Source organism: Danio aesculapii, chromosome 3 (genome assembly GCF_903798145.1).
Source record: "Danio aesculapii chromosome 3, fDanAes4.1, whole genome shotgun sequence".
NCBI classification, from domain to species: Eukaryota; Metazoa; Chordata; class Actinopteri; order Cypriniformes; family Danionidae; genus Danio; species Danio aesculapii.
The window spans coordinates 39,055,730-39,077,758 of record NC_079437.1 but is presented as its reverse complement, the minus strand read 5'-3'; the positions used below and the strand labels follow the sequence as shown (position 1 = coordinate 39,077,758).

The 22,029-nt window shown below is 37.0% G+C and overlaps 1 protein-coding gene across 3 annotated transcripts in view; it reads left to right on the top strand.

Annotated features, from left to right (window-relative positions):
• Positions 1-22,029, top strand: part of card11 (caspase recruitment domain family, member 11) — an 80,634-nt gene that overhangs the window by 36,995 nt on the left and 21,610 nt on the right. For 2 of the 3 annotated variants that reach the window (XM_056453950.1, XM_056453949.1), the window contains 14 exons: positions 2,352-2,477; positions 2,576-2,770; positions 6,476-6,634; positions 6,708-6,759; positions 10,960-11,066; positions 11,153-11,256; positions 13,402-13,454; positions 13,554-13,668; positions 13,832-14,030; positions 14,127-14,253; positions 17,179-17,419; positions 17,602-17,686; positions 21,567-21,662; positions 21,769-21,889. In XM_056453950.1, coding sequence (XP_056309925.1) covers positions 2,352-2,477; positions 2,576-2,770; positions 6,476-6,634; positions 6,708-6,759; positions 10,960-11,066; positions 11,153-11,256; positions 13,402-13,454; positions 13,554-13,668; positions 13,832-14,030; positions 14,127-14,253; positions 17,179-17,419; positions 17,602-17,686; positions 21,567-21,662; positions 21,769-21,889 — 1,780 coding nt within the window. The remainder of the gene's footprint in view (positions 1-2,351; positions 2,478-2,575; positions 2,771-6,475; positions 6,635-6,707; positions 6,760-10,959; positions 11,067-11,152; positions 11,257-13,401; positions 13,455-13,553; positions 13,669-13,831; positions 14,031-14,126; positions 14,254-17,178; positions 17,420-17,601; positions 17,687-21,566; positions 21,663-21,768; positions 21,890-22,029) is intronic. The other variant, XM_056453951.1, reaches the window with a different exon arrangement.

The window sequence follows — 22,029 nt, the reverse complement described above, 5'->3', positions numbered from 1 at the left end:
GCTAACTGCCCACTGGGTAGTGCACTACAAGTGGAAAAAGTCCGGAAGGTTTGTGAAAACTGCAGTCTTTTTTCAGAGACCGGTGAAAACCCCTTAAAAAGCAACCGAAGCCTCATTTAGAGCTACACATATTTTGATTAGAGATGTATAGAAATGAAATGTTGCATATTAATATCTTGTTAAATCATTGTTGACAACTATTGTGAGAAATCATTAACATGATCAGTGTCTTCACATGAATGAATATAATTAATTATTAATAATAACATATAATTAAAAGTAAATTGAGCAAATTTGTTATTTGAGTTGTGTGTATCAAACATCGGTACCCAAGAAGTAGCTGTCAGTTTCAAAAAGGTTGGTGACCCCTGCTCTATACAGTATGAATGTCAGTAGTATGAATTGAACTTGGACGTACTACATTTCGTCATGATCATGTGACCTACCCGTGTGAGTTGCGTCGCTTCACTCCCATTCATGAATTCGCTCGCGGAGCATCATGGTATAGCACAGCATGCATGGGATGCACACTTCAGAATCTCGCCAGAAGTAGTAGGTCATCCGGGTACTTCTTGCATACTGTTTTTCAAATTCTATGAATTTGGACATACTACTTGGCTTGCATACTGATTTTAGCATACTATATAGTATGGAAGTAAACGATTTCGGACGCAGCCTGGCACGTGTGCGTTAGATTATGCTAGTTAATGTAATAATTATAATCTATAGTTCATCATGTACTAATGCATTATTAACATTTTAAGTTGTGCCTTTTAACTTTAGTTAAAGCATTGTGAGTTAACAAACTAAAATATAAATAAACAGGAATTGAATGAATTGAATTAAAATGAGCGACTAACTGAACTAATAGACTAATGAACTAATGAAGCAGTATTGTAAAGTGTTACTGTTTTTATTTACACAAATTAATTTAATAAAATTGAGTCCAGAGTAAACAAAAACACAACACTTTTATAACATTAATGGCACTTAGAAATTATATAAATGTAATAACTTCCCATTTTTATTCACAGCATATGAATGATAAAGCATTAGTAATCAGAATTCCAGATTCAAAACAAAACAATCAAATTTCTACTACAGCAGAACCATAGATATATACATTAGATGTCGCCTACCCTGTTGTTGTCTATTGGATGGAATGTGTCAATAGAGCCGCCATTTTAGTACAGGGTAGCGCTCCTTTGAAATGAATGTGGGTCCAAGCTGCAGTGGAGGACTGTGGCCATCCAGAGCCAGAGAAATACACACACACACACACACACACACACACACACACACACACACACACACACACACACACACACACATATATATATATATATATATATATATATATATATATATATATAAATGATCGGGAGCTTTCACGGAGGTAAGTATGCAATGTTTTTTTAAATTACGAAACTTATAATTTTACATCACTTTTCTACATTGATGGATCAGTGATCGCACAGGCATTCCTGACAAAAAGCTTGTGTTTGTGTGTATGGAAATGTACTATACACCCTCCCTGTTAAATTTGATCTAATCCGTGTCCTGAAACACAGCTCCTCTCCTGCTTTCACTTCTCATACTGACGGAGGGAACGATTCGTTTGTGAATGAATCTCCATTATGAACGACTCCTTCACTTTGCGGACAATAATACAAGTTTCTAGCTCCGCAGCATCTCGTTATCATATTTCTTTTGCATTGTTTGCTGATTTTATTCAACAAAACTAGCATAAGCCGAGTGTTTAGTGCAGGTTGGCGCTACTTTGCCTTATGGTGAATGCAGTAGGCTAAGTGACTTTATTATCATCAATAACTTTATGTGTTTAGCACAAAAGTTCATAACATACAAAAATGTAAAAAACTAAATCTTGCCTATGAAATGTTCTGCCTTTGTGCTTTGTTTTCTTTGTTTGCTCGTTACTACACCCGTAGATAGCGCTAAAGTAGTATCTTCACGTAGTAACACTGTCTTGACTAGTGCGGTTGAATGACACTTGTTCTGGGAGCACTGTACAAATATGGCAGCGCTATTGACGCATGCTCGGGGTCCCTATGCGATATCTAGTGTTTATATATCTATGCAGCAGAACGAAAATTTATACAGTGGCAAAGCATTTTCGCTGTAAATGATTAAGTTTCATGCAATCAGCAGAGTTTGGATTGGATGAAAATGTTTAGTCTGGAGTAACTGTTTGAACTGGAATATAATAACAACAATCTACATTCTGTTGTTCAGAGGATTTCCTCTCGAGGTCATGTGATTCAATGTTGAATAATGCCATTTATTTGCTGTGATGGGTTTAAATGAGCATCATTTAATCTAATAATGCACAGTACCTGGAAGAGAAGGAGGACCTTGAGTTGAAGTGCTCCACTTTGGTGAAGGACTGCGAAATGTACAAGAACCGCATGAATACCATCATGGTGCAGCTGGAAGAGGTGGAACGTGAACGGGACCAGGTTGAGTACTAATGGGTTTCTAATGATGGCTTTAGATCAGCTCACTTCAGGCTGCTTAAAAGGGTTACTGATAGAGATTTGTTTTCTCCATCCCACAGGCTTTCAAATCGAGAGATGACGCTCAACACCTCGTCTCTCAGTGTCTGATCGACAAAGACAAGTATCGCAAGCAAATACGAGAGCTGGAAGAAAGGAGCGATGAGCTTCAAATCGAAATCGTACGCAAAGAAGCCAAGATAGTCAACCTGGAGTGCAAATTGAGAAGGATGACCAAAGAAAATGGGTTGGATCAGGTGAGAAATGATCTGTGTGATCTAAATGTTGTTGTTTTTTGCTTAACTTGCCTCCATTTCCTCCATTTTTGAAAAGAATTAACATGACCCTTTTATAATGTTTGATTACATATCAGCTATTGGACAAATTTCAAATAGACAAAACCTTCTTTTACATTAGAACGTGTCCTATATATAAGACAGTGACAATCACACTATTATTTATTTATAGTGAGAGATGTTCTCTCTGTAGTGAGAGAACATCTCTCACTACAGAAATGACATTAAGTGTAACACTAGTTTACCACATACCAAAAAAAAAACTCTTGTAAGGCATATTTAGAAGAAGAATCCTTTGACACATTTAAAAAAATAGACTTTATCAAGATCACAGCACAGGCCCTGCCTCTCTACCTCTCTTTCAAACACACACGTAGTTTACATGTATACATATACAGGGCTTGACTTTTTTGATCACCAGCCACTGTGGCTAGTAGTTTTCCAACATTACTAGCCACTCGCCATTTTCACTAGCCACAGTTTTGTTGTTGGGAAAATATACTTTATATGCATAAATTTGACCTTGGCATGCTAAAATTACTTGATTTAAATGATGTGTTATGTCCACATGCCTCCTTAACTTTTTATTTTTATTTCACATGACTTTTTAGGGCTCAACACTAAGGATTTACCCTTTTTCTTCTCTGGCCAGACCAAACAAATTATTTCAAATAATTATTGGAAAATAACAAAAGTGTCAAAACAAGCTAAATATATCTGTTTACAGTACATACACTTTTTATTCAACAGTTGTTTTTAAAAAAACAACTGACAAAGGTCCCAGATCATCAGGTAACTATATCATATAAATGGATATAGTTAAAGCAATGTTATTGTAAAGGATGATAATTAAAACATATTACCAAAAAAATTGCAAGCAAAAGAAAGCAGGTGAAAACTATTCTGTGTGCAATAGTGAACGGATGATCACGCGCACACGGTTAACGTTAGGCTCGTTAATAATCTGTTCAAAGAATGGTGAAAGCGAAAGCGGCAACAGCTCCTGCTTACAAAAAACCTGGAGATCTCTTGAAAGCAGCAGGACAGTGGGTGCACGAGTATAGTTCTTTCCAATCTATATCAAAAAGAAAAGATTGCGCCAATTGCGTTTCCAGGCGTTTCCGGTTGTTTTGCGCAAGGAAACGGGAGCTTTTAAGCAAACATAGTTGTGCCTTGCTCACAACATCAGTGAGCAAGGATCACCTGTGTCTCACCGTGCACCTGATCATCCTCTCATTCGGTATTCACGTGCTTTCTTTTACTCACACGAACAGTTTTCAGTCGTGCTGCTTCTCAATTCTAAGAGCACATTTGCACGGATATTGACAAACAGTCATAAACTAACATTTCAATCTTTAGTGATAAGCCAGCACTAGCAATTTAAAAACTATTTTCAACCAGACAACGTGGCTAGTAGGGGTGTCTGTCTGACCCGCCACAGCTGAAATCTACCCGCATTTGGTGGGCTGATGGGTGTTAATGTCAAGCCCTGTACACACATATATATATATATATATATATATATATATATATATATTTTTTTTTTTTTTTTTTTTTTTTTTTTTTTTATCTGATCTGGATTTACTGGATTTATGGGTTTGAGTAAAGTGTATTTATTTTTATTCTGTAAGGGTCTGATAACATTTGTTCAAATTTTTATATTAAAAAATTGTTATTTAAGGTTTTTGTTAATTTTGAAAGTGACAGTTTTGATGAAAAATGTTTTCATTTATGTGACTAAATCAGGGTTCCACTGTATTGCATATTGATTTCTGGACTTTTCTTTTGTTAAAACATTGGTATTTTGTCTAAAATTAAAGATAAACATTGTCTGAAAACAATCCACCTTTTGATGCAATAACAAAATCTTTTGGTAAGAATTTTAAAGTTATATTTTATGTATTATTTAACGAAAATATATCAAACATATCAGACATTTTTTACGTCCTGTTACTTGTTACAGTATGTAAGCACTAACTGAAGACTGGTCATTGAACTATTAGAAAATATAACTGAAACATGAAGAGGGGATAATATATAGTGTAGCTCCTCCCCTTTTTAACAACCAGCCAATTTCATTTTGTTTTATCACCACTCTGCCAGTGAGAGTGGTTAAGCTCAAGCGTATCAAATATGAAGCGTTTTGAAGGGGGCACTAGCTTATCCTAAAACCTATCCTATCCTAAAATCCTTTTCCTGTTCTCAAACCACTCCTGTGTTCAGCACTAGAATCTTACCCATCTCGTTCAAAACCTTCTGTTTAGTTTTGATTTGATTTTTGACAGTAGTGGTGTAGGGGAACAAACAGTTTTAACCCAAAAAATGAGCAGTCTGTCAGATGAAGAAGAGCCGGAGTCAGGGATTCAATTAAAAGAAAGTTTACTGAAGATAGTTTGCATTTTCATCCGCAGAAGCCAGCTTCAACACTCTCGTAGAGTTTGCAGGCCGCTCTACTTACAATGTCAAAACAACAATAATTATACTCTCACATAGCGTCATTAACTGCATCATACATATACAGTAGGTGTTCAAACCTGATTGATTAAAACACAGATAGGCTAAGAAGATTTATATGTGTATATGTGTGTGCGTAATTCTGAATAATATCTTCCAATGATTACGTCACATACAAAAGTCAGGAAGCCACTAGGGTATTCAGAGCTGACCCCGGACCTGTAATACAGATCCACAAATGAATAGAACACACACAACATACAGTCTGTTTCTTACTCAAGGCTGGTTAGTGTACTCTCAGCCGTTTTATCAAAACCGGTACATTCAAACTAGCAGCTTACATACAAAGGAATTTACTTTAAAAGAATTAACACATAAAATGGCAAATAACCCAGGAAACATTCATTCGTTCATTTTCTTTTCAGCATTGTCCCTTTATTAATCAGGGGTCACCACAGCGGAATGAACCGCCAACTTATCCAGCATATGTTTTAAAAGCGGATGCCCTTCCAGCTGCAACCCATCACTGGGAAACATCCATACACACCCCACACATACACTACGGACAATTTAGCTTACCCAATTCACCTATAGCGTATGTCTTTGGACTGTGGGGGAAACCGGAGGAAACCCACGCGAACACAGGGAGAACATGCAAACTCCACACAGAAATGCCACTCAGGAAACACCACACCACTTGTTTCCAATTCTTCAAGAGTCCAGGGCCACTCAAGAGGTCTCCATGACCTCTGACCTGGCTTGGTAGATCCTAAGGAAATCATTTGTCATACAGAAAAAGCAATGACACACATAATTCCAGATTTACTCAGATGAGGGATGACATTGAGGTCATCATATAATCTATGCCCTTAAACATTCAACTTTGTTAATAATCATGAAAACATGAGAAATTATGCATGTTACTCCATCCTGGAGCAGACATCCATCAGAAAATCCAAGCCATCAGTAGGCTAACTGAAATAACTAAAATCATTCTTCATAGTGATATGGAACTCGAATGTGGTCCCAACTATTAATTCCTAGCTGCATGTATTTAATAGCCCCATAGTATGAATGCTTATAATGTTACTCCAATAAGTGTATGCTGATTGTTACTGTTAAGGCCAAATACATCAGACAAGTTGTCCTTAACATGTTTTTTTAATTGCAGTCAATTGATGCATCGTTTTTTATTGACATTTTCCCCTTCAGAGTCTGCCACGAGACATTACTCCACTGATCATAGCTCAAAACTTTGGCCATCATGATACAACCACAGGAGGACCTTCAGAGGACTCAGGAGAAGAAACTGTGGATGATGTGGAGTTTAAGCTCCAGCGCAGAAGTAACCTTAAGGGCAGAGTGAGTAGAGTGAGTAGAAACGTATTTCTTCGAATGCCTCGTCGTATGTCTCTGATAAAGCTGATTCACCATCATTTTTCAGATTAACAGACCAAAATCTCCAGCAGCTGGACCCAAAAGTCCTCTATTCCCAGGTAAATGGTTTTATTTTAAAAACCTCTGATGGTATTTTATGTAAAGCGGCAAATAATATTGCAACGCATGGTGCATCTATTACATGTTTTGATACCATAAAGCTGGTTTCAGGTCCTTTACAAATTTGTTATTATTATAATTTTTTACTTTAGTTAGTATCAAAAGTTATGGTTATCGGAAATCAGCTGATCATTATGATGTTCAGGAACAGAATTTTAAGAAAAGCATTTTTAATGAGAGGCAATAACAACATGCACAACAGTTAAGAATCACTAAACTACATCAAACTTTAATGACTTTTTTGTATATTTCCAGGAAAAGACATATTTTAGTAGCTGTGCATGTTGTAAAAGTTGCAAAATGCTAGATCTTTGAACTTTTTATTTCCTGGTGTAAAGCATGATAGCAGCGCACCCTGCAGCATAGCAATTCTAAGCTTAACAGTAGCCTGACCAGCTTACATTGATCAGACTCCCCTGCTCTTCATTAACTTCTCCATCATCTGAGCATTGATCTCTGAATGTGAAAGTCCAATATAACATTGAGATTGACATCACCAGGATTGAGCAGGTTAAAGCGAGTAATAGGGCTGCACGATATTGGTAAAATCTGACATTGCGATATTTCGTTTTTTCTGCGATATACATATTGCAATATGAGCAAATTTTACCAGATGACTTAAATAGCTTTATTTGGGAAAAAAACCCTTGAATTTAGATGGACTGGGGTGATTTTGTAAGGGTGTGAATCATGCACAGTGCATCTGGAAAGTATTCATAGCGATTCACTTTTTCCACATTTTCTTATGTTACAGTCTTATTCCAAAATGGATTAAATTCTTTTATTTCCTCAACATTCTACACACAATAGCCCATAATGACAATGTGAAAAAAATTTTTTTTTTGAAATTGTTGCAAATTTATTACAAATGAAAAAAAACCTGAAAAGTTACATGTACATAAGTATTCACAGCCTTTGCCGTGAAGCTCTAAATTGAGCTCAGGTACATTTTGTTTCCACTGATCATTCTTGAGGTGTTTCAGCAGCTTAATTGGAGTTCACATGTGGTAAATTCAGTTGATTGGACAATTTAAAAGGCATTCACCTGTCTATAAAAGGTCCCAGGGTTGACTGCATGTCAAAGCACAAACCAAGCATGAACACAAAGGAATTGTCTGTAGATCTCCGAGACAGGATTGTCTCGAGGCACAAGGCTGGGGAAGGTTACAGAAAAATTTCTGCTGCCCTGAAAGTTCCAATGAGCACAGTGGCCTCCATCATCCGTAAATGGAAGATGTTTGGAACCACCAGGACTCTTCCTAGAGCTGGCCGGCCATCTAAGCTGAATGATCGGGGGAGAAGGACATTAGTCAGGGAGGTGATCAAAAACCCGATGGTCACTCTGTCTGAGCTCCAGCGTTCTTCTATGGTGAGAGGAGAACCTTACAGAAGGACAAGCATCTGTACAGCAATCCACCAATCAGGCCTGTATGGTAGAGTGGCCAGACAGAAGCTACTCCCTGCCTGGAATTTGCCAAAAGGCATCTGAAGGACTCTCAGACCATAAAAAACAAAATTCTCTGGTCTGATGAGACTAAAATTTAACTCTTTGGATTGAATGCCAGGCGTCACGTTTGGAGAAAACCAGGCACCGCTCATCAACAGGCTAATACCATCTCTACAGTGAAGCATCATGCTGTGGGGATGTTTTTCAGCAGCAAGAACTGGAAGACTAGACAGGATAAAGAGAAAGATGAATGCAGCAATGTACAGAGACATCCTGAATGAAAACCTGCTTCAGAGTGCTCTTGACCTCAGACTGGGGTGACGGTTCATCTTCCAGCAGGACAATGACCCAAAGCACACCTCCAAAATATCAATAGGGTGGCTTCACAACAACTCAGTGAATGTCCTTGAGTGGCCCAGCCAGAGCCCAGACCTAAATCTTATTGAACATCTCTGGAGAGATCTAAAAATGGCTGTACACCGTCGCTTCCCATCCAACATGATAGAGCTTGAGAGGTACTGCAAAGAGCAATAGGCAAAAAAAGACAGGTGTGCCAAGCTTGTGGCATCATATTAAAAAGACTTGAGGCTGTAATTGCTGCCAAAGGTGCATCAACAAAGTACTGAGTAAAGACTGTGAATACTTATGTACATGTGATTTTTCAGTTTTTTTATTTTTAATAAATTTCAAAAAATCTTTTTTCACATGGGGTTTCATTATGGGGTATTGTATGTAGAATGTTGAGGAAATAAATGAGTTTAATCCATTTTGGAATAAGGCTGTAAAATAAAAAAAAGTGGAAAAAGTGAAGCGCTATGAATACTTTCCGGATGCACTGTATAAAAAATAAAAATCAAGAAAAATTACAAAAAAGTCAAATATACAGTGCTTTTTGCTTTTAACCATATTCAGGTAAAGAAATTGAATAATGAAATGTAAAATACCACTGTATAGTCTTCATTGTATTAATAATTCAGTAAAATTATTCTTCATTAAAGTTACAAATGTTGTACTTATTTGTGCCCGAATGCTGTAAACTCTCTTTAAAAAAATGCAAATGATAAAGTTTCACTCTGTTATGGTTATATACGCAGGGGCGGACTGGCCATAGGGAGCACCTGGACATTTCCTGGTGGCCTGACGGTCTATCTGGCCGGCCACCGTGATTCTGGCCGTGCCCCCCTTCTACTCCGCCACACACACTTTTCATAAACATCGCAGTTTTCTCCCAAACCCCCAAGTTTTCTTGGTTCAAAATGCCGCCCCAGTCCGTCCCTGGTTATACTTAACGATGCCTCAAATACAAATTTCATGTATTCTCAATTGTTGATCAATTATAATCCCAACTCAACATTGCATACTGTTACAAACCCCTGATGTAGTCTAGGGGAACAGGGTTTGACATTTAAAGTAAAATTAAAATAAATCTATATATACAATGAATGAAGTGCAAAAGACATAGCAGATATACCAAAACTGTGAATTTTATTTACAAATTCCTAGGTAAACAAAAAAAAAAGAAGGTAATGCAAAAAAATATACTATTTACAGTATATACAATATTGAGACAAACACAAAGACAAGGGAAAATAAGAGAGCTGGCAGAAGGGATGTGGGCGGTGCTAAAGAAAAGAAAAGAACAGAACCCAAACAATGTCTAACTCTCCAGAAGCATCTAACTAACTAAATAAATGAAATAAAATAAATAAATAAACACACGAAGAAGTCCTCCGGCGATCCTAATTAACCTACTCCATCTATCCAAAAGTACAAGGGGTGGCGCTCGGCCCTAACCTAATGTACTATACACAAGAGTAGTTCTACGTGTTGCAAAATTTATGTCACGTGACCTGCTCACCTGTCAGCTTCGTCCGAGCCTCGTAAATAACGAGACAATTGAATAAAACAGATAAACGGATTGATATAAAAAGCAGACGTTTACGTGAACACACCGAAACGGGCAACAACAGAATACACAGTTAGACAGGGTTTTCTTTGAACGCAATGCAATAAACACAGCAACAGAAACAAGAGAGACGTATGGCAGATTGTATTGACATGGCACAAACAACACAAGCACGTAACAATATCTTGCGATGTGACTATTGCGGACACACATTGTGATATCAATGCTGAAACGATACGTTGTGCAGCTCTAGCGAGAAAGATCTTTTAAGTGAGTGGCGTTTTCGGGCCCTGTTGGTTTCTTGTGCTCTGCCATCTCACAATAACGTTATCAAAATAAAATGCATGCCATAGTTTACACAGCTCTGGTGGGAAGCTTGCATTTAGTAATCTTCGTTCTACAAGTTGTGTGGTTTATTTTTATTGGTAAGCTGTTTTTGTACAGTAGTTTTAAGAGACTGAAAGCCACAATATGTGTTCATAAATAAAAAGACACAGCCTTTTCAGCTTGCCACAATAAACTTCTATATTTAAATCTGCTATAATATTTCAAATAAATGTTATAAGATGAGCTTTTAGAGAAATACAAATGAATGAAAACTCAATTTTGATTCAATAATAAAAGAAAAACTGACATTCGACTTGTATTTGGACCTTACTGAAAATATCTTAGTGTGGCCCCATGTTTTTTAAATATGGTTAAATTGTGGCTTATGACTCACCAAATGTTTTCCATGAGATTGTCCTGTGAGCTTAGTTTTCTTTTGTTTGATCTGTCATCATACAGCTCAGCCTTTCACCAATGGGGATCTGTCAGAACATGCGGCCGTTGACAGCACAGGCTTCAGCAATGCCAGCCCAATGATTTCTCCGGCCGACATCTTCAGTAAAAATGTGTGATTCATTTCATTTTCATCTGATTTGTTTATCTCTTAGAGAATCGGAAATATAATGCTGCATTTGTGCTTGTGTTTCTTTAGATTCGTAGTCGCAATCACAGTATCTTGTCCACAGCGCCGGAGCCTCCGGACAATCACTCCATTGTCAGGAGAATCAAGGAGAACTCAGATGCTCTACCCAGGAGGTAATTCAAAATAGCGCTCTGTGACATGTACAGATCACAGGCAATACCTTCAGTGACTGTTTACAGTAGTTGTGTAGCAGTTTTATTAGCAAATCTTGTTAAATTCTCTATTTTTAAACAATAATCTGAAACACTTTAAAATAATGGTGCATTAGTTAATGTTAGGTATGAATAATCTTGTAAAGCATCATTGTACAACATTAACTAGTGCATTATTAAAGGTCTCGTGAAGACGTAATCTCAACCGAAACACAAAGAGAAGGTGGGACATAGCGTAGCTCCTCCCCTTTAAAAAAAAACAGCCAATAGTGTTTTGTTTTATCACCGCTCTGCCAGTGAGAGTGGTTAAGCTCAAGCGCATCAAATGAAAAGCAAATGAGAAGTGTCTTGTAGGGGGCGGGGCATGCCAGATATAGAGATCTGATTGGTTATGATGTGATGAGAAACTGTAGTGTGAGGTGATGTGAATAAAACCATTGATCCACATGTTTACATCAGTTTTATATTCTCTAAATGTGAATTTTGTCACTGTTTTGGAGCACACTAGCCTATAGATGAATAACACTGATACTAACATTTATAAAGCTTTTTTTTTTCATGGGACCTTTAAATTCCAAAGTTGTGCTTGTTAACATTAGTTAATGCACTGTGAATTAATACGGTGTAACGATATTTAACTTAAATAACATTAACTAACGCTAATGAAGATCAATAAATACAGTAATAAATGTATTACTTATTGTTTGTTCATGTTAGTAAATATACTAACTGACATTAACTAATGGAGCATTAAGTGTTACCTGTCACAGTTGGTGTAGAAAAAAAGGACGAGGACTCAAGTGCAGAACTTAATGATGGGGTTTTATTATTAGTAAAATAAAATAAACAGCAAAACAAACTACATCGACGGGGAAAACGTTAACAAAAAGGCAAAAACGAACTTGACTGGGCTGGCAAGGGGAGTAGGGCTGGACAAAGCTGGACATGACAGGGCAAGACTATTAATGACGACGAACTGGCACAGGATAGCAGACATGAGCAGAATACAAGCAGAAATAAATAACACACAAACAGGTGAACATAATAAACTAATAATGGGTTAACAGGAAGGTGGAACTAGACAATAGACGGGAGAGCAAATGACACAAACAACACAAGCCATGTGCTTACATAAAACGAGACTAGAACATGCTACCAATGAGAGAACTCATTAACTGTGTGTTCATGTGTAAACAAGTACCACGTGCTAAACACAACACCAACAGACTGAACGCAAGACCCGAGTACATGATAACTAAAAGCTCACCGTGCACTCACACATGCAATATGCATGTTTCATCCCAGCGCCAACCGAAACCGAGGCCAACCAGACTGAGACATCGAAAATGAAACAGCACGCTGCAGACAGAACAAACACAAACACCAGGACGAGAGCACACGTCGCACACATGCCCAGACCTTGTGCGCTCACATCAAGCGGGAGCGCGCTCGGCCTGAGTGTGGCCTGAACAGCGCTCATACAAAAAGACACAAATGACAGATAATGAGTGCTCCACCCAAGAAAACTCAAGCCGAGCACAACATACATGACAGGACATGACAGGACTCAGTGACCAAAACAAGAATTAACAAGACCAGAGTGGCAGAATCCTGACAGTTAACTAATAATCCTAAGACATATTTTATAAAACATACATTTTTGTTAAAAATTTAAATGACAAAAAGTTAATAAAAACTTTAAACAAGTAAAAAACAGTACAAAATAAGAGTAAAACAAGTAAAAATAAAAAAAGGTTGTGATTTGTCAATTATAGGAAAAAATATATATACATATACATATTTGTTATTATTTATTATAAGAGTTTTACAATTCTTAATTTTAATGGTTAGTTCAGTGAACCCAAATTATATGAAACGTGAACCTTGTCTAACAACATTTTGTTTAAACAAGTTCTTTTGAACTAATGTTGCCATAACGACATTAGCCATAGCAACAATAACAAACACAAAAATTGGAAAGGGATTTGGTTACTTCCTTGCATTTCCTTAACAACAACATAGTTAGCATAGCTAGAAACTAAAGTGCAATGATAGTAATTTGTTGCTGGGAGTGAAGAGTCAAACTGACTGTGCTGTATCTCTCAGCTTCCTCCCTTCAGACACTGCAGATACTGACAGTGGAGACAATGCCGATATGGGTATGAACACACATAAATCATTTATTCCGCCCACTCGCTGTCTGAATCATACACTTAAGTGACTCGTCTTTGTAAAAATGTCTCTTTTCTTTTCTGCAGATGACCATGAACCATCATCCATCAATTCATCTTCCTCTTCCCACCAGTCTGAGATAATGGATTCGTATGATCTGGAGCAAGTCAATAACATCTTCAGGAAATTCTCGTTGGAGAGGTTTTTTGATGCTTTATTATTTTATTTATAATCTTAGAGTACTTTTATAATCATTCTTGGAGCACTTCACTTTTTGCTATCCTTAAGAGGGAAAAAATTTCAGTTTCTGTCATCTCAATTCATCCACAATATCACTCCTTTGATTTTTTTTCTTCTTCTCTAGACCATTTCGTCCTTCATTGACCTCAGGCCCTCCACGAAACTCATTGCGAACTGTTCAGAGCCTTTCTCTCTCTGGAGAAAACCTTTTGTCTGAAATCACTCTGATTGGTGGAAATGATAGTGGCATCTTCGTGTCCTCTGTCCAGTCTGGCTCTGATGCAGATCTGGCTGGAGTTAAAGTCGGATTTCATCTTTTAATGGTGAGATTTAAAAGAAATCCTGCTTGTGTTTGCAACCAAAGCACCTATTGAAGTAGTAGAAGTAGAATTAACCTTTTGGTTTAATTTGTCCTCTAGCTGGAGGGAAATGTTCATGGAAAAGCAGAGAGTGTGTCTTTAGACACCAGCACTAAAGAAGAAGCCCACTGGACCCTACAGAGATGCTCTGGACAAGTGCATCTTCATTACAAGTCCAGCTATGACAGTGAGTCTTAAATAACTCTTAAATAGAAGATTTAATTGCAGATAGGGGAGGTTATAGGAGTTTAGCACTTCTAAACAGTCCTGGGAGTAGCCAAATAATGCATTCAACTGACCCCTCTAGTTTTTTATGATTGTTTTTGAGATTTTCAAATGACTGATTTTGTGGATGTAATTCCCAGAAATTTGCGGTCAATTTTGTGATATATATATATATATATATATATATATATATATATATATATATATATATATAATGTAAAAAATTATATGTATTTACCATATTAGGTAGCCTACTGTTAGGTGTGCAAGCTGAAACAATGACACAAATCATAAAAATAAAGTTTCTTTATTTTGGTCTCTTGTCAAGACAAGATCTGACACAGTAGGGATTAAGCAAAAAAAGGTTTTATAACTCTAGTTTTTATGCACGATCTTACTTTCTCTCAGATTTTACTCCCCAGAGCATCTGACATCGTCACACATAGGACATGCATTAGGGCTTCCCCTATCGTAATACACCTAAAACGCGGATTTAAAAACAAGGAAGCGTTTTCTTTCATTAACAGGGAAAGAGTTAAACTTAATAATTTACAGATTTTACGCACATCATAGTACCAGCCATACATGTAAAGCACAAATAATGTCCTTAAATTCTGTCACGTCCAGTGGCTGTCACCCTTGAACCAATCTCGTCTCCATCTGTCTGTTCCACTGCTCCATTTGCTCCAATTTTTTTTTGCAGTCTGAAGCGCGTCAACGCACAAACGCCCAATTCGCACTACAAGATGTTTATATCTCATCTTTGCTATGACTTCACATGTAAATCGCTCGCGCTTCATTTTCGTCTGCTTACTGCACAAGCTGAAAACTCTCCGACCCTCATTACATGTAATGTAATAATTGTGAGGGTGCAGGTGAGATGTCATTTTTTGAGAGACACTCAAATACATTGTGTGCGTCATGTAAAACAGTTAATTGCAAACTGAAATAAATACAATTTGATTATATGGTTTGGACTTGTTTGCTTTATGAGATTATACTTTTTTTTTTGCGATTATTTTGCGTTTAGTTAAGAATTTTGCAGGATTGCAAAAATTTGAACGAAATACGTTCCTACACGGTCAGTCATTCCATGACATCTACGATGAGCGCCCAAAGCAGTCACAAGTGCTGCTATAACAATATTTCTTATCTCAATTTCAATTTTCTTTCTATTTTATTTCAATCTCAATAAACACTGATGCTTGCAGACAACTAATAACTACATTATTTAAGGGACACTCGTTACGAACATGGATAGGATCAAACTTATGATTCTTTTTCAATATTAACATATATATTTTTTTTAAATCTAAATATTTATTTTCCTACCAGGGTTGTTTATTAAACACTCACTTGCCTGAACTTGCAGCGCAGAAAATGAAAGCACATCAGCAGCAGCAAGGAAAAATCAAATGCTTAAGACATAACCTTGAAAATAATGACATATTAAAAAATTAGCAAATAAATATCTGAGATTTGTGATACACTCACAGTGAAGCATTCATTAAATCCTTATTTTCCTCAGAGCGAAACAAATCATCCACCCGTATAGTTGAGTAGTGGAGGGGCACAAACAAAAATATAATTCTTGGAAAAAAACATCTTTTTGATACAAATTTTGTTTGCTATAATTTTAAAGTTATTTTAATGTATCTTTTGTTGCTCAGTTATCTATAAACAAGAATAACGAATGACATTTGAGGAAAAGCGGTTCAAAACAAATCTGCTATATGCACCATAATGCTCTAGCCTTAATAAAATTAAAGTGAAATACTTAGTTTCAGAGAAGCCAATATTAAACTGCTTTCACTATTAATGAAAATTTGAATAAGCAGGAAATGTATTTGCAGCACTGAACATGTTCCCAGATTACTTTAGAAGTACAAACTCTGTTGGAAGGATGAGAGAAGTCAGAAACTTGTTGTCAGAATGGAGATGTCTGCATATTTGTGCCAGTCTGTCAGATAAAATTGCTTAAAACACCTTAATATTTTAGAAAAGGTAGTTAAAGTTTGCATAACCAATGATTGATCTTATCCACTCGTGACCCACCCATAAGTAAATATGCAGCCTATTTTTTGATTACCTGACCTGCGGATTAATGGCAGCACCCGCTAAGATAACCGAGAAATGATATGCTCCTATTGAACAGTGTCAACCACGTGACGGAACTCGTCGTGAAGAACGAAAAAAAAATTTGCCATGCTAGATTTTCTGCGATGGTGTTGTGATGCGTCGCAGGCATGATATCGGTTGTTGTGAATTATACCACACAACAGGAGAAGAAACGATTGAATCTTGTGTCACGATGCCCATTTGTCATTTACGAATCCCTATGACACCCTACGTCAAGGAAATTGTGCCAAAATCATGACAAATTAGTGTGATCTGACCAGAGCTTTTATGGATCGTTTTTCCGGCGTGACCACTTTGCCAAATAAGACTCAAGTCCAGTGAAGAATGGTTCCAGGTAAAAAAAAAAAAACGGGGTGGGAGGTTCAGTTAATTGCAAGCTGAGACAAACACAACAAGGCAACTGGCCTTTTCTTTTCAGGCACACATGAGAAGGACCTTGAGATATGCAGAAATGTGCACAGCGGCCTCTGGTGGATTTATGAAAAATGTATGAGAAAACATGCCGCAGTAACATATTTAAGATTGTGAAATATGTACATGGCGGCCTCTAGTGGATTTGTGAAGACAAAAAATGCAAGCATACGTACAGTAGCCCTGTGCACATATTTCGCTGTCCTTAAATATGTAACCCTGGCCACGTATCTCCAATGAGCCTGAGTTGGAAAATAATGTATGATGCATATTATATATAATTTCTCAAGATAAGTTCTGGTTGCTTTGCTTTGACACCCCTCTTTCTCATTTACAGGCTACAGACGGCTGCTGAAGGATATTGAAGATGGCACAGTGGTTTCTGGAGACTCTTTCTACATACGTCTCAATCTGAACATCTCCAGCCAGTCTGATAACTGCTCGCTGAACGTCAGATGTGACGAGGTCCTCCATGTTCTGGACACCATGCATCAGGACAAATGCGAATGGCTGTGCGCCCGTGTCGACCCTTTCACAGACAAGGACCTGGACAAAGGCACCATACCGAGTTACTCCAGGTGAGGAAGAAATGAGTGGCCATTATTGTGTCGGTTTTCAAACCAAGTGTGAACACTGGTCTGTCGCCTGCTGCAGATTGCCTGTCAGTGTGTTGGTGAGCGTGTGGGTGTGCATTTTTTTTGTGTCTGTTGACTTTGACTGAGAAGCTGTTAAGTGAACTTAGCTGTCACCTCCTCCCCAGAGCCCAGCAGCTCCTCTTGGTGAAGATTCAGAAGCTGATGTGTCGAGGAGGCAGAGAAGATGTGGACACTCTGAGAGGGCTACGGGTCAGTTCCTTATGGATTGTTGGGGAAATGCATCTTGTTTTGGGTTTCACATTCATAGATGAGGGAAAGCTTATGTGGTACAAACTGAAAGGCAATTAAAGGGACAGTTTCTGTAACTTATAGATATTTCACCTAGAAAGTCTTTCATAATTTACTTATTGTGAGGACTTCCCTTGTTTGGCAGAAACTCACTCATTTGACACTTCAAAAATAAACTGAAAAAGCAATTTATCAGTTTAGTAATTAATACACACAAGTTTACATCAATAAATCTTCTTTAAAAGGACAATTCATGTTTTAAACTGTTAATTAATTAAACAATACTAAGTATCAGGGCTTGACATTAACACCCGCCAACCCGCCAAATGTGGGTAGATTTCAGCAGTGGCGGGTAAGACAGACACTCCCACTAGCCACTTTTTAAAATTCATTTTCATTGCTACGCAGATGACACCCAGCTTTATCTATTAACCAAACCCAACCTCAAAATCCCACCTTCATCCTTTACTAACTGCTTTGCAGACATCAAATCCTGGTTTACCACAAACTTCCTGAAATTAAATGACAATAAAACTGAACTTCTACTTATAGGTACACGATCCACTTTAAATAAATCACATAGCTTTTCCATTCCCACAGATGATTCTGTCATTACCCCCTGCCTTCAGGTTAAGAGTCTGGGGTCATCTTCGACAGCACCCTTTCATTCACTGCACATGTTAATAATGTCACCCGGTCCGCTTATTTCCACCTTCGAAATATAAATCGTTTACGTCCTTCCCTCACACCTCATTTAGCTGCCATTCTTGTTCTTAGTTTAGTCACATCCTGTTTAGATTACTGTAATTCCCTTCTGTTTGGCCTCCCTAAAAAAACTCTTCATAAATTACAACTGTTACAAAACGCTGTAGCCCGTATTATAACAAAAAACCTCTATCTGTCACATCACACCCATTCTACAACAGCTTCACTGGCTTCCCATCTTTTTCTGAATTAATTATAAAATACTTCTTCTCACTTTTAAAGCCATTCACAATCTTGCTCCTCCATACCTTGCTAATCTTGTTCATATCGCCACACCTTCTCGAACACTCAGGTCTTCTTCTTCCATTCACCTCACTGTTCCCTCTGTCCGCCTTGTCACCATGGGGAGCAGATCCTTCAGCCATTCTGCTCCTCAGCTTTGGAATTCACTTCCTCCTGATCTCCGTAATTTAGACTCTATTTCACAATTTAAATCCAAACTCAAAACCCTTCTGTTTAGAACAGCTTATTCACTTTAACCGACTGCATTTTTTAAAAGTTTGTATTGTATTTTATTGACTTTTATTGTGTTTTTATTTGAACTGATTGTTCTAGCTGTCCTGTACAGTGACCTTGAGTGTCATGAAAGGCGCCTTTAAATAAAATGCATTATTGTTATTATTATTATTATTATTATTATTATTATTATTATTATTATTATTATTATTATTATTATTATTATTATTATTATTATTATTATTATTATTATTTGGCTGGTTGAAAATAATTGTCCCAGATAATAATTCTTCAAAGCAGGGTTCGACATTAAGGATGGTCCAATATGCATGCAAAGGCGATCTTAGAATTGAGAAGCAACACGACTGACAAAAATAACTGCGTTTGCAACTTCGCATGAGCAAAGCAGGTGAATACTGAATGAGAGGATAATCACTCGCGCTAACAGCTGAGGTGATGTTCATAACGCGTGCACGCTCCCGTTTCCTTTCGTGAAGCAACTGTGTCTAGAAACACACCTGATGTGATCGTTTTTCTTTCAAATAGACTAGACAAAAAGTGATGAACATGCACCCACAGTCTTGCTGCTTTCAAGAGTTCCAGAGTTGACTTAATGTAAGCAGCGCCAGTTGCTTTCGCTTTAACCATTCTGTGAACAAATTATTTATGGGTCTTACATTACCCGTGTGTGTGTGATCATCCTTTCATTATCACACGGTATGTTTTTTCCATATGCTTTCTTTTGCGTTAATATGGTTTAATTATCATTTTTTACAAAAACATTGCTTTAATGGGAGATGAACTCCCCATTTATGTGTAGTTAACTGGTGATCTGGGACCTTTAGCCAGGACAGATTACTGTGCAAATGTTTTGTTAAATAAAAAGTATAGTATACAGCTATATATTGTTTGTTTTGATACAATTAAAATTTGTGGTTAAGAAATAATTAATTGATTATGTTTGGTGTGGTCAGAGATAAACTTAGTAAATCCTTCATTTTGAGCTCTGAAAATTATGTGAAATAAAAACTAATTGTAATACTATAAAACCATGACCCATTTGCTCATGATTATTGAGCAAGCTCATACACGACACACAAAAAGTGAAATGAATGAGGAGGCATGTGGAGATAACGCAAAATCTAAGTCAAGTAGTTTTAGCATGCCAAAGTCAAATTCATGCACATAAAATATATTTTCCCAAAAACAAAATTGTGGCTAGTGAAAATTGGAAAGTGGCTAGTTATGTTGGAAAACTACTAGCCACAGTGGCTGATGATCAAAAAAGTTAATGTCAGTATTATGATCTTATTCACATGGTCAATCTCTTTAAAGCAAGGGTCACCAATATGGTGCCCGCCAGGATCACATGAGTTGCCTGCGAACCTGTTCTAAAAATACGTCACCATAGCACCACTTATGAGTAAGCAGTTTTCTTCAACTGGATATTAAAGAATAAATGGTGATCGTTGTCAATTCATACAATGCAAGTCAATGACTACTAGCTTTTTAGAGTAAAAACTAAACAAAACAAAGCATTGATGATACATCTGTGCAAGGAACAGAACATTATTAATCAACATGATTTGACTTTTAATCCAGAGCAATCCGTCAGCATTATTCAGCAACAACCCTGAGCTCTTTAATCACAGAATTATATTATTATATGCATGGGACTTCCCTATTCTTAAAGATAGGGAACTCCTTTTCAGTCTACTGATATAGATATAATCCTTGGCTTGAAAGTCTACTTACAACTTCAGTCATAAGTAGTAGAATTTCAGTGTATGACTAATTTCTGTATTATGGTAATTCACTGTTGGTCATCAGGGTTGCTCAGTAGAAAATTGATCAAGGATGATCATATGTCAGATTATTCAGTGCTGGGGAAAGTTACGTTTGAAGGTAATGCATTACAATATTGAGTTACTCCCAATAAAGTAACTAGTTGTGTTACTTAGCTACTTTTTATGGTAAGTAATGTGTTATGTTTGACTTTTGAGTTACTTTTCTCTTTCAGATCTCTTTCAGAGCTTATTTTTTTTCTTTCTGTTTCTTAATAGAGGAGTTCTGAAATTAACATTGCACTGTATAACCTTCATTTACCTTGAAAAACACATAAAATATTTTAGGATAATGTTATCTGAGAGCTATGCATGCTTTATATATAAATTGCTAAAAGATTAAAGCGATGTGTTTGCTACTTTTGTACTTTTTGTCTTAAGTAAATTCACTGTCCATTAAGACTATAATCGCCTTTTCCATTTCTTCGATTTATTTAGAATAATGAACACGTTCTCTCACTGTCTGCGTGATTCATTGTGATTACTTTAATTTTAATTCAGCAATTTATTTTTTAAAAGTGAATGTATTAAACTAAAAAGTAACTTGCGTTATATTTTAAAAAGTAACTCAAATATTATTACTAAAAATTATAAGTTTTTAAAAGTAATGAGTTACTTTACTCATTACTAAGAAAATAATATTATTAAGTAACTCACGTTACTTGTAATGCGTTACCCCCAGCACTGTTCATAACCATGATGTGATATCCATTACATGTGGTAAATCTCGTTTCTTCACTTTTGATGAAGCCTCTCTTTCCCATTTGTGCCCACAGAGCACCCTACAACCCGACGAGCCCGCACCATGTGTGGACCCCAAGTGTAGTCCACGTCTGTCCAGAGCCAGTGTCTTCATCTCTCAGATATTACAGGTAACAGGTCCTCTTGAGTTCGCTCACCCTGCTATAGTGCGAGGTCTTACTGCTGATAAAAAAAGAGCACAGACCCACTGAGATTAAAAGAGATCCCTGGTGTCAGTTTGTCAGCAGGGTGGATAACAAGTACAAGAGGATGAACAGCAGTGAGCGTGTCCGCATTGTCAATGGAGGAAATCCATCATCCGTTTCCAGACCAGGTTTTGAAACGCTGAGGCCTGAGGGTAAAACTGCCCACCATCATCTTTATTTGTTTGTTTCGAAGGATTCTTTATAGTTTGCACTGTCATGAAAATGAAATCTTGAAATATTTACAAAAACTACATTTTGACCAAGTCATGGTAAAAAAATGTGTTCGTTGACT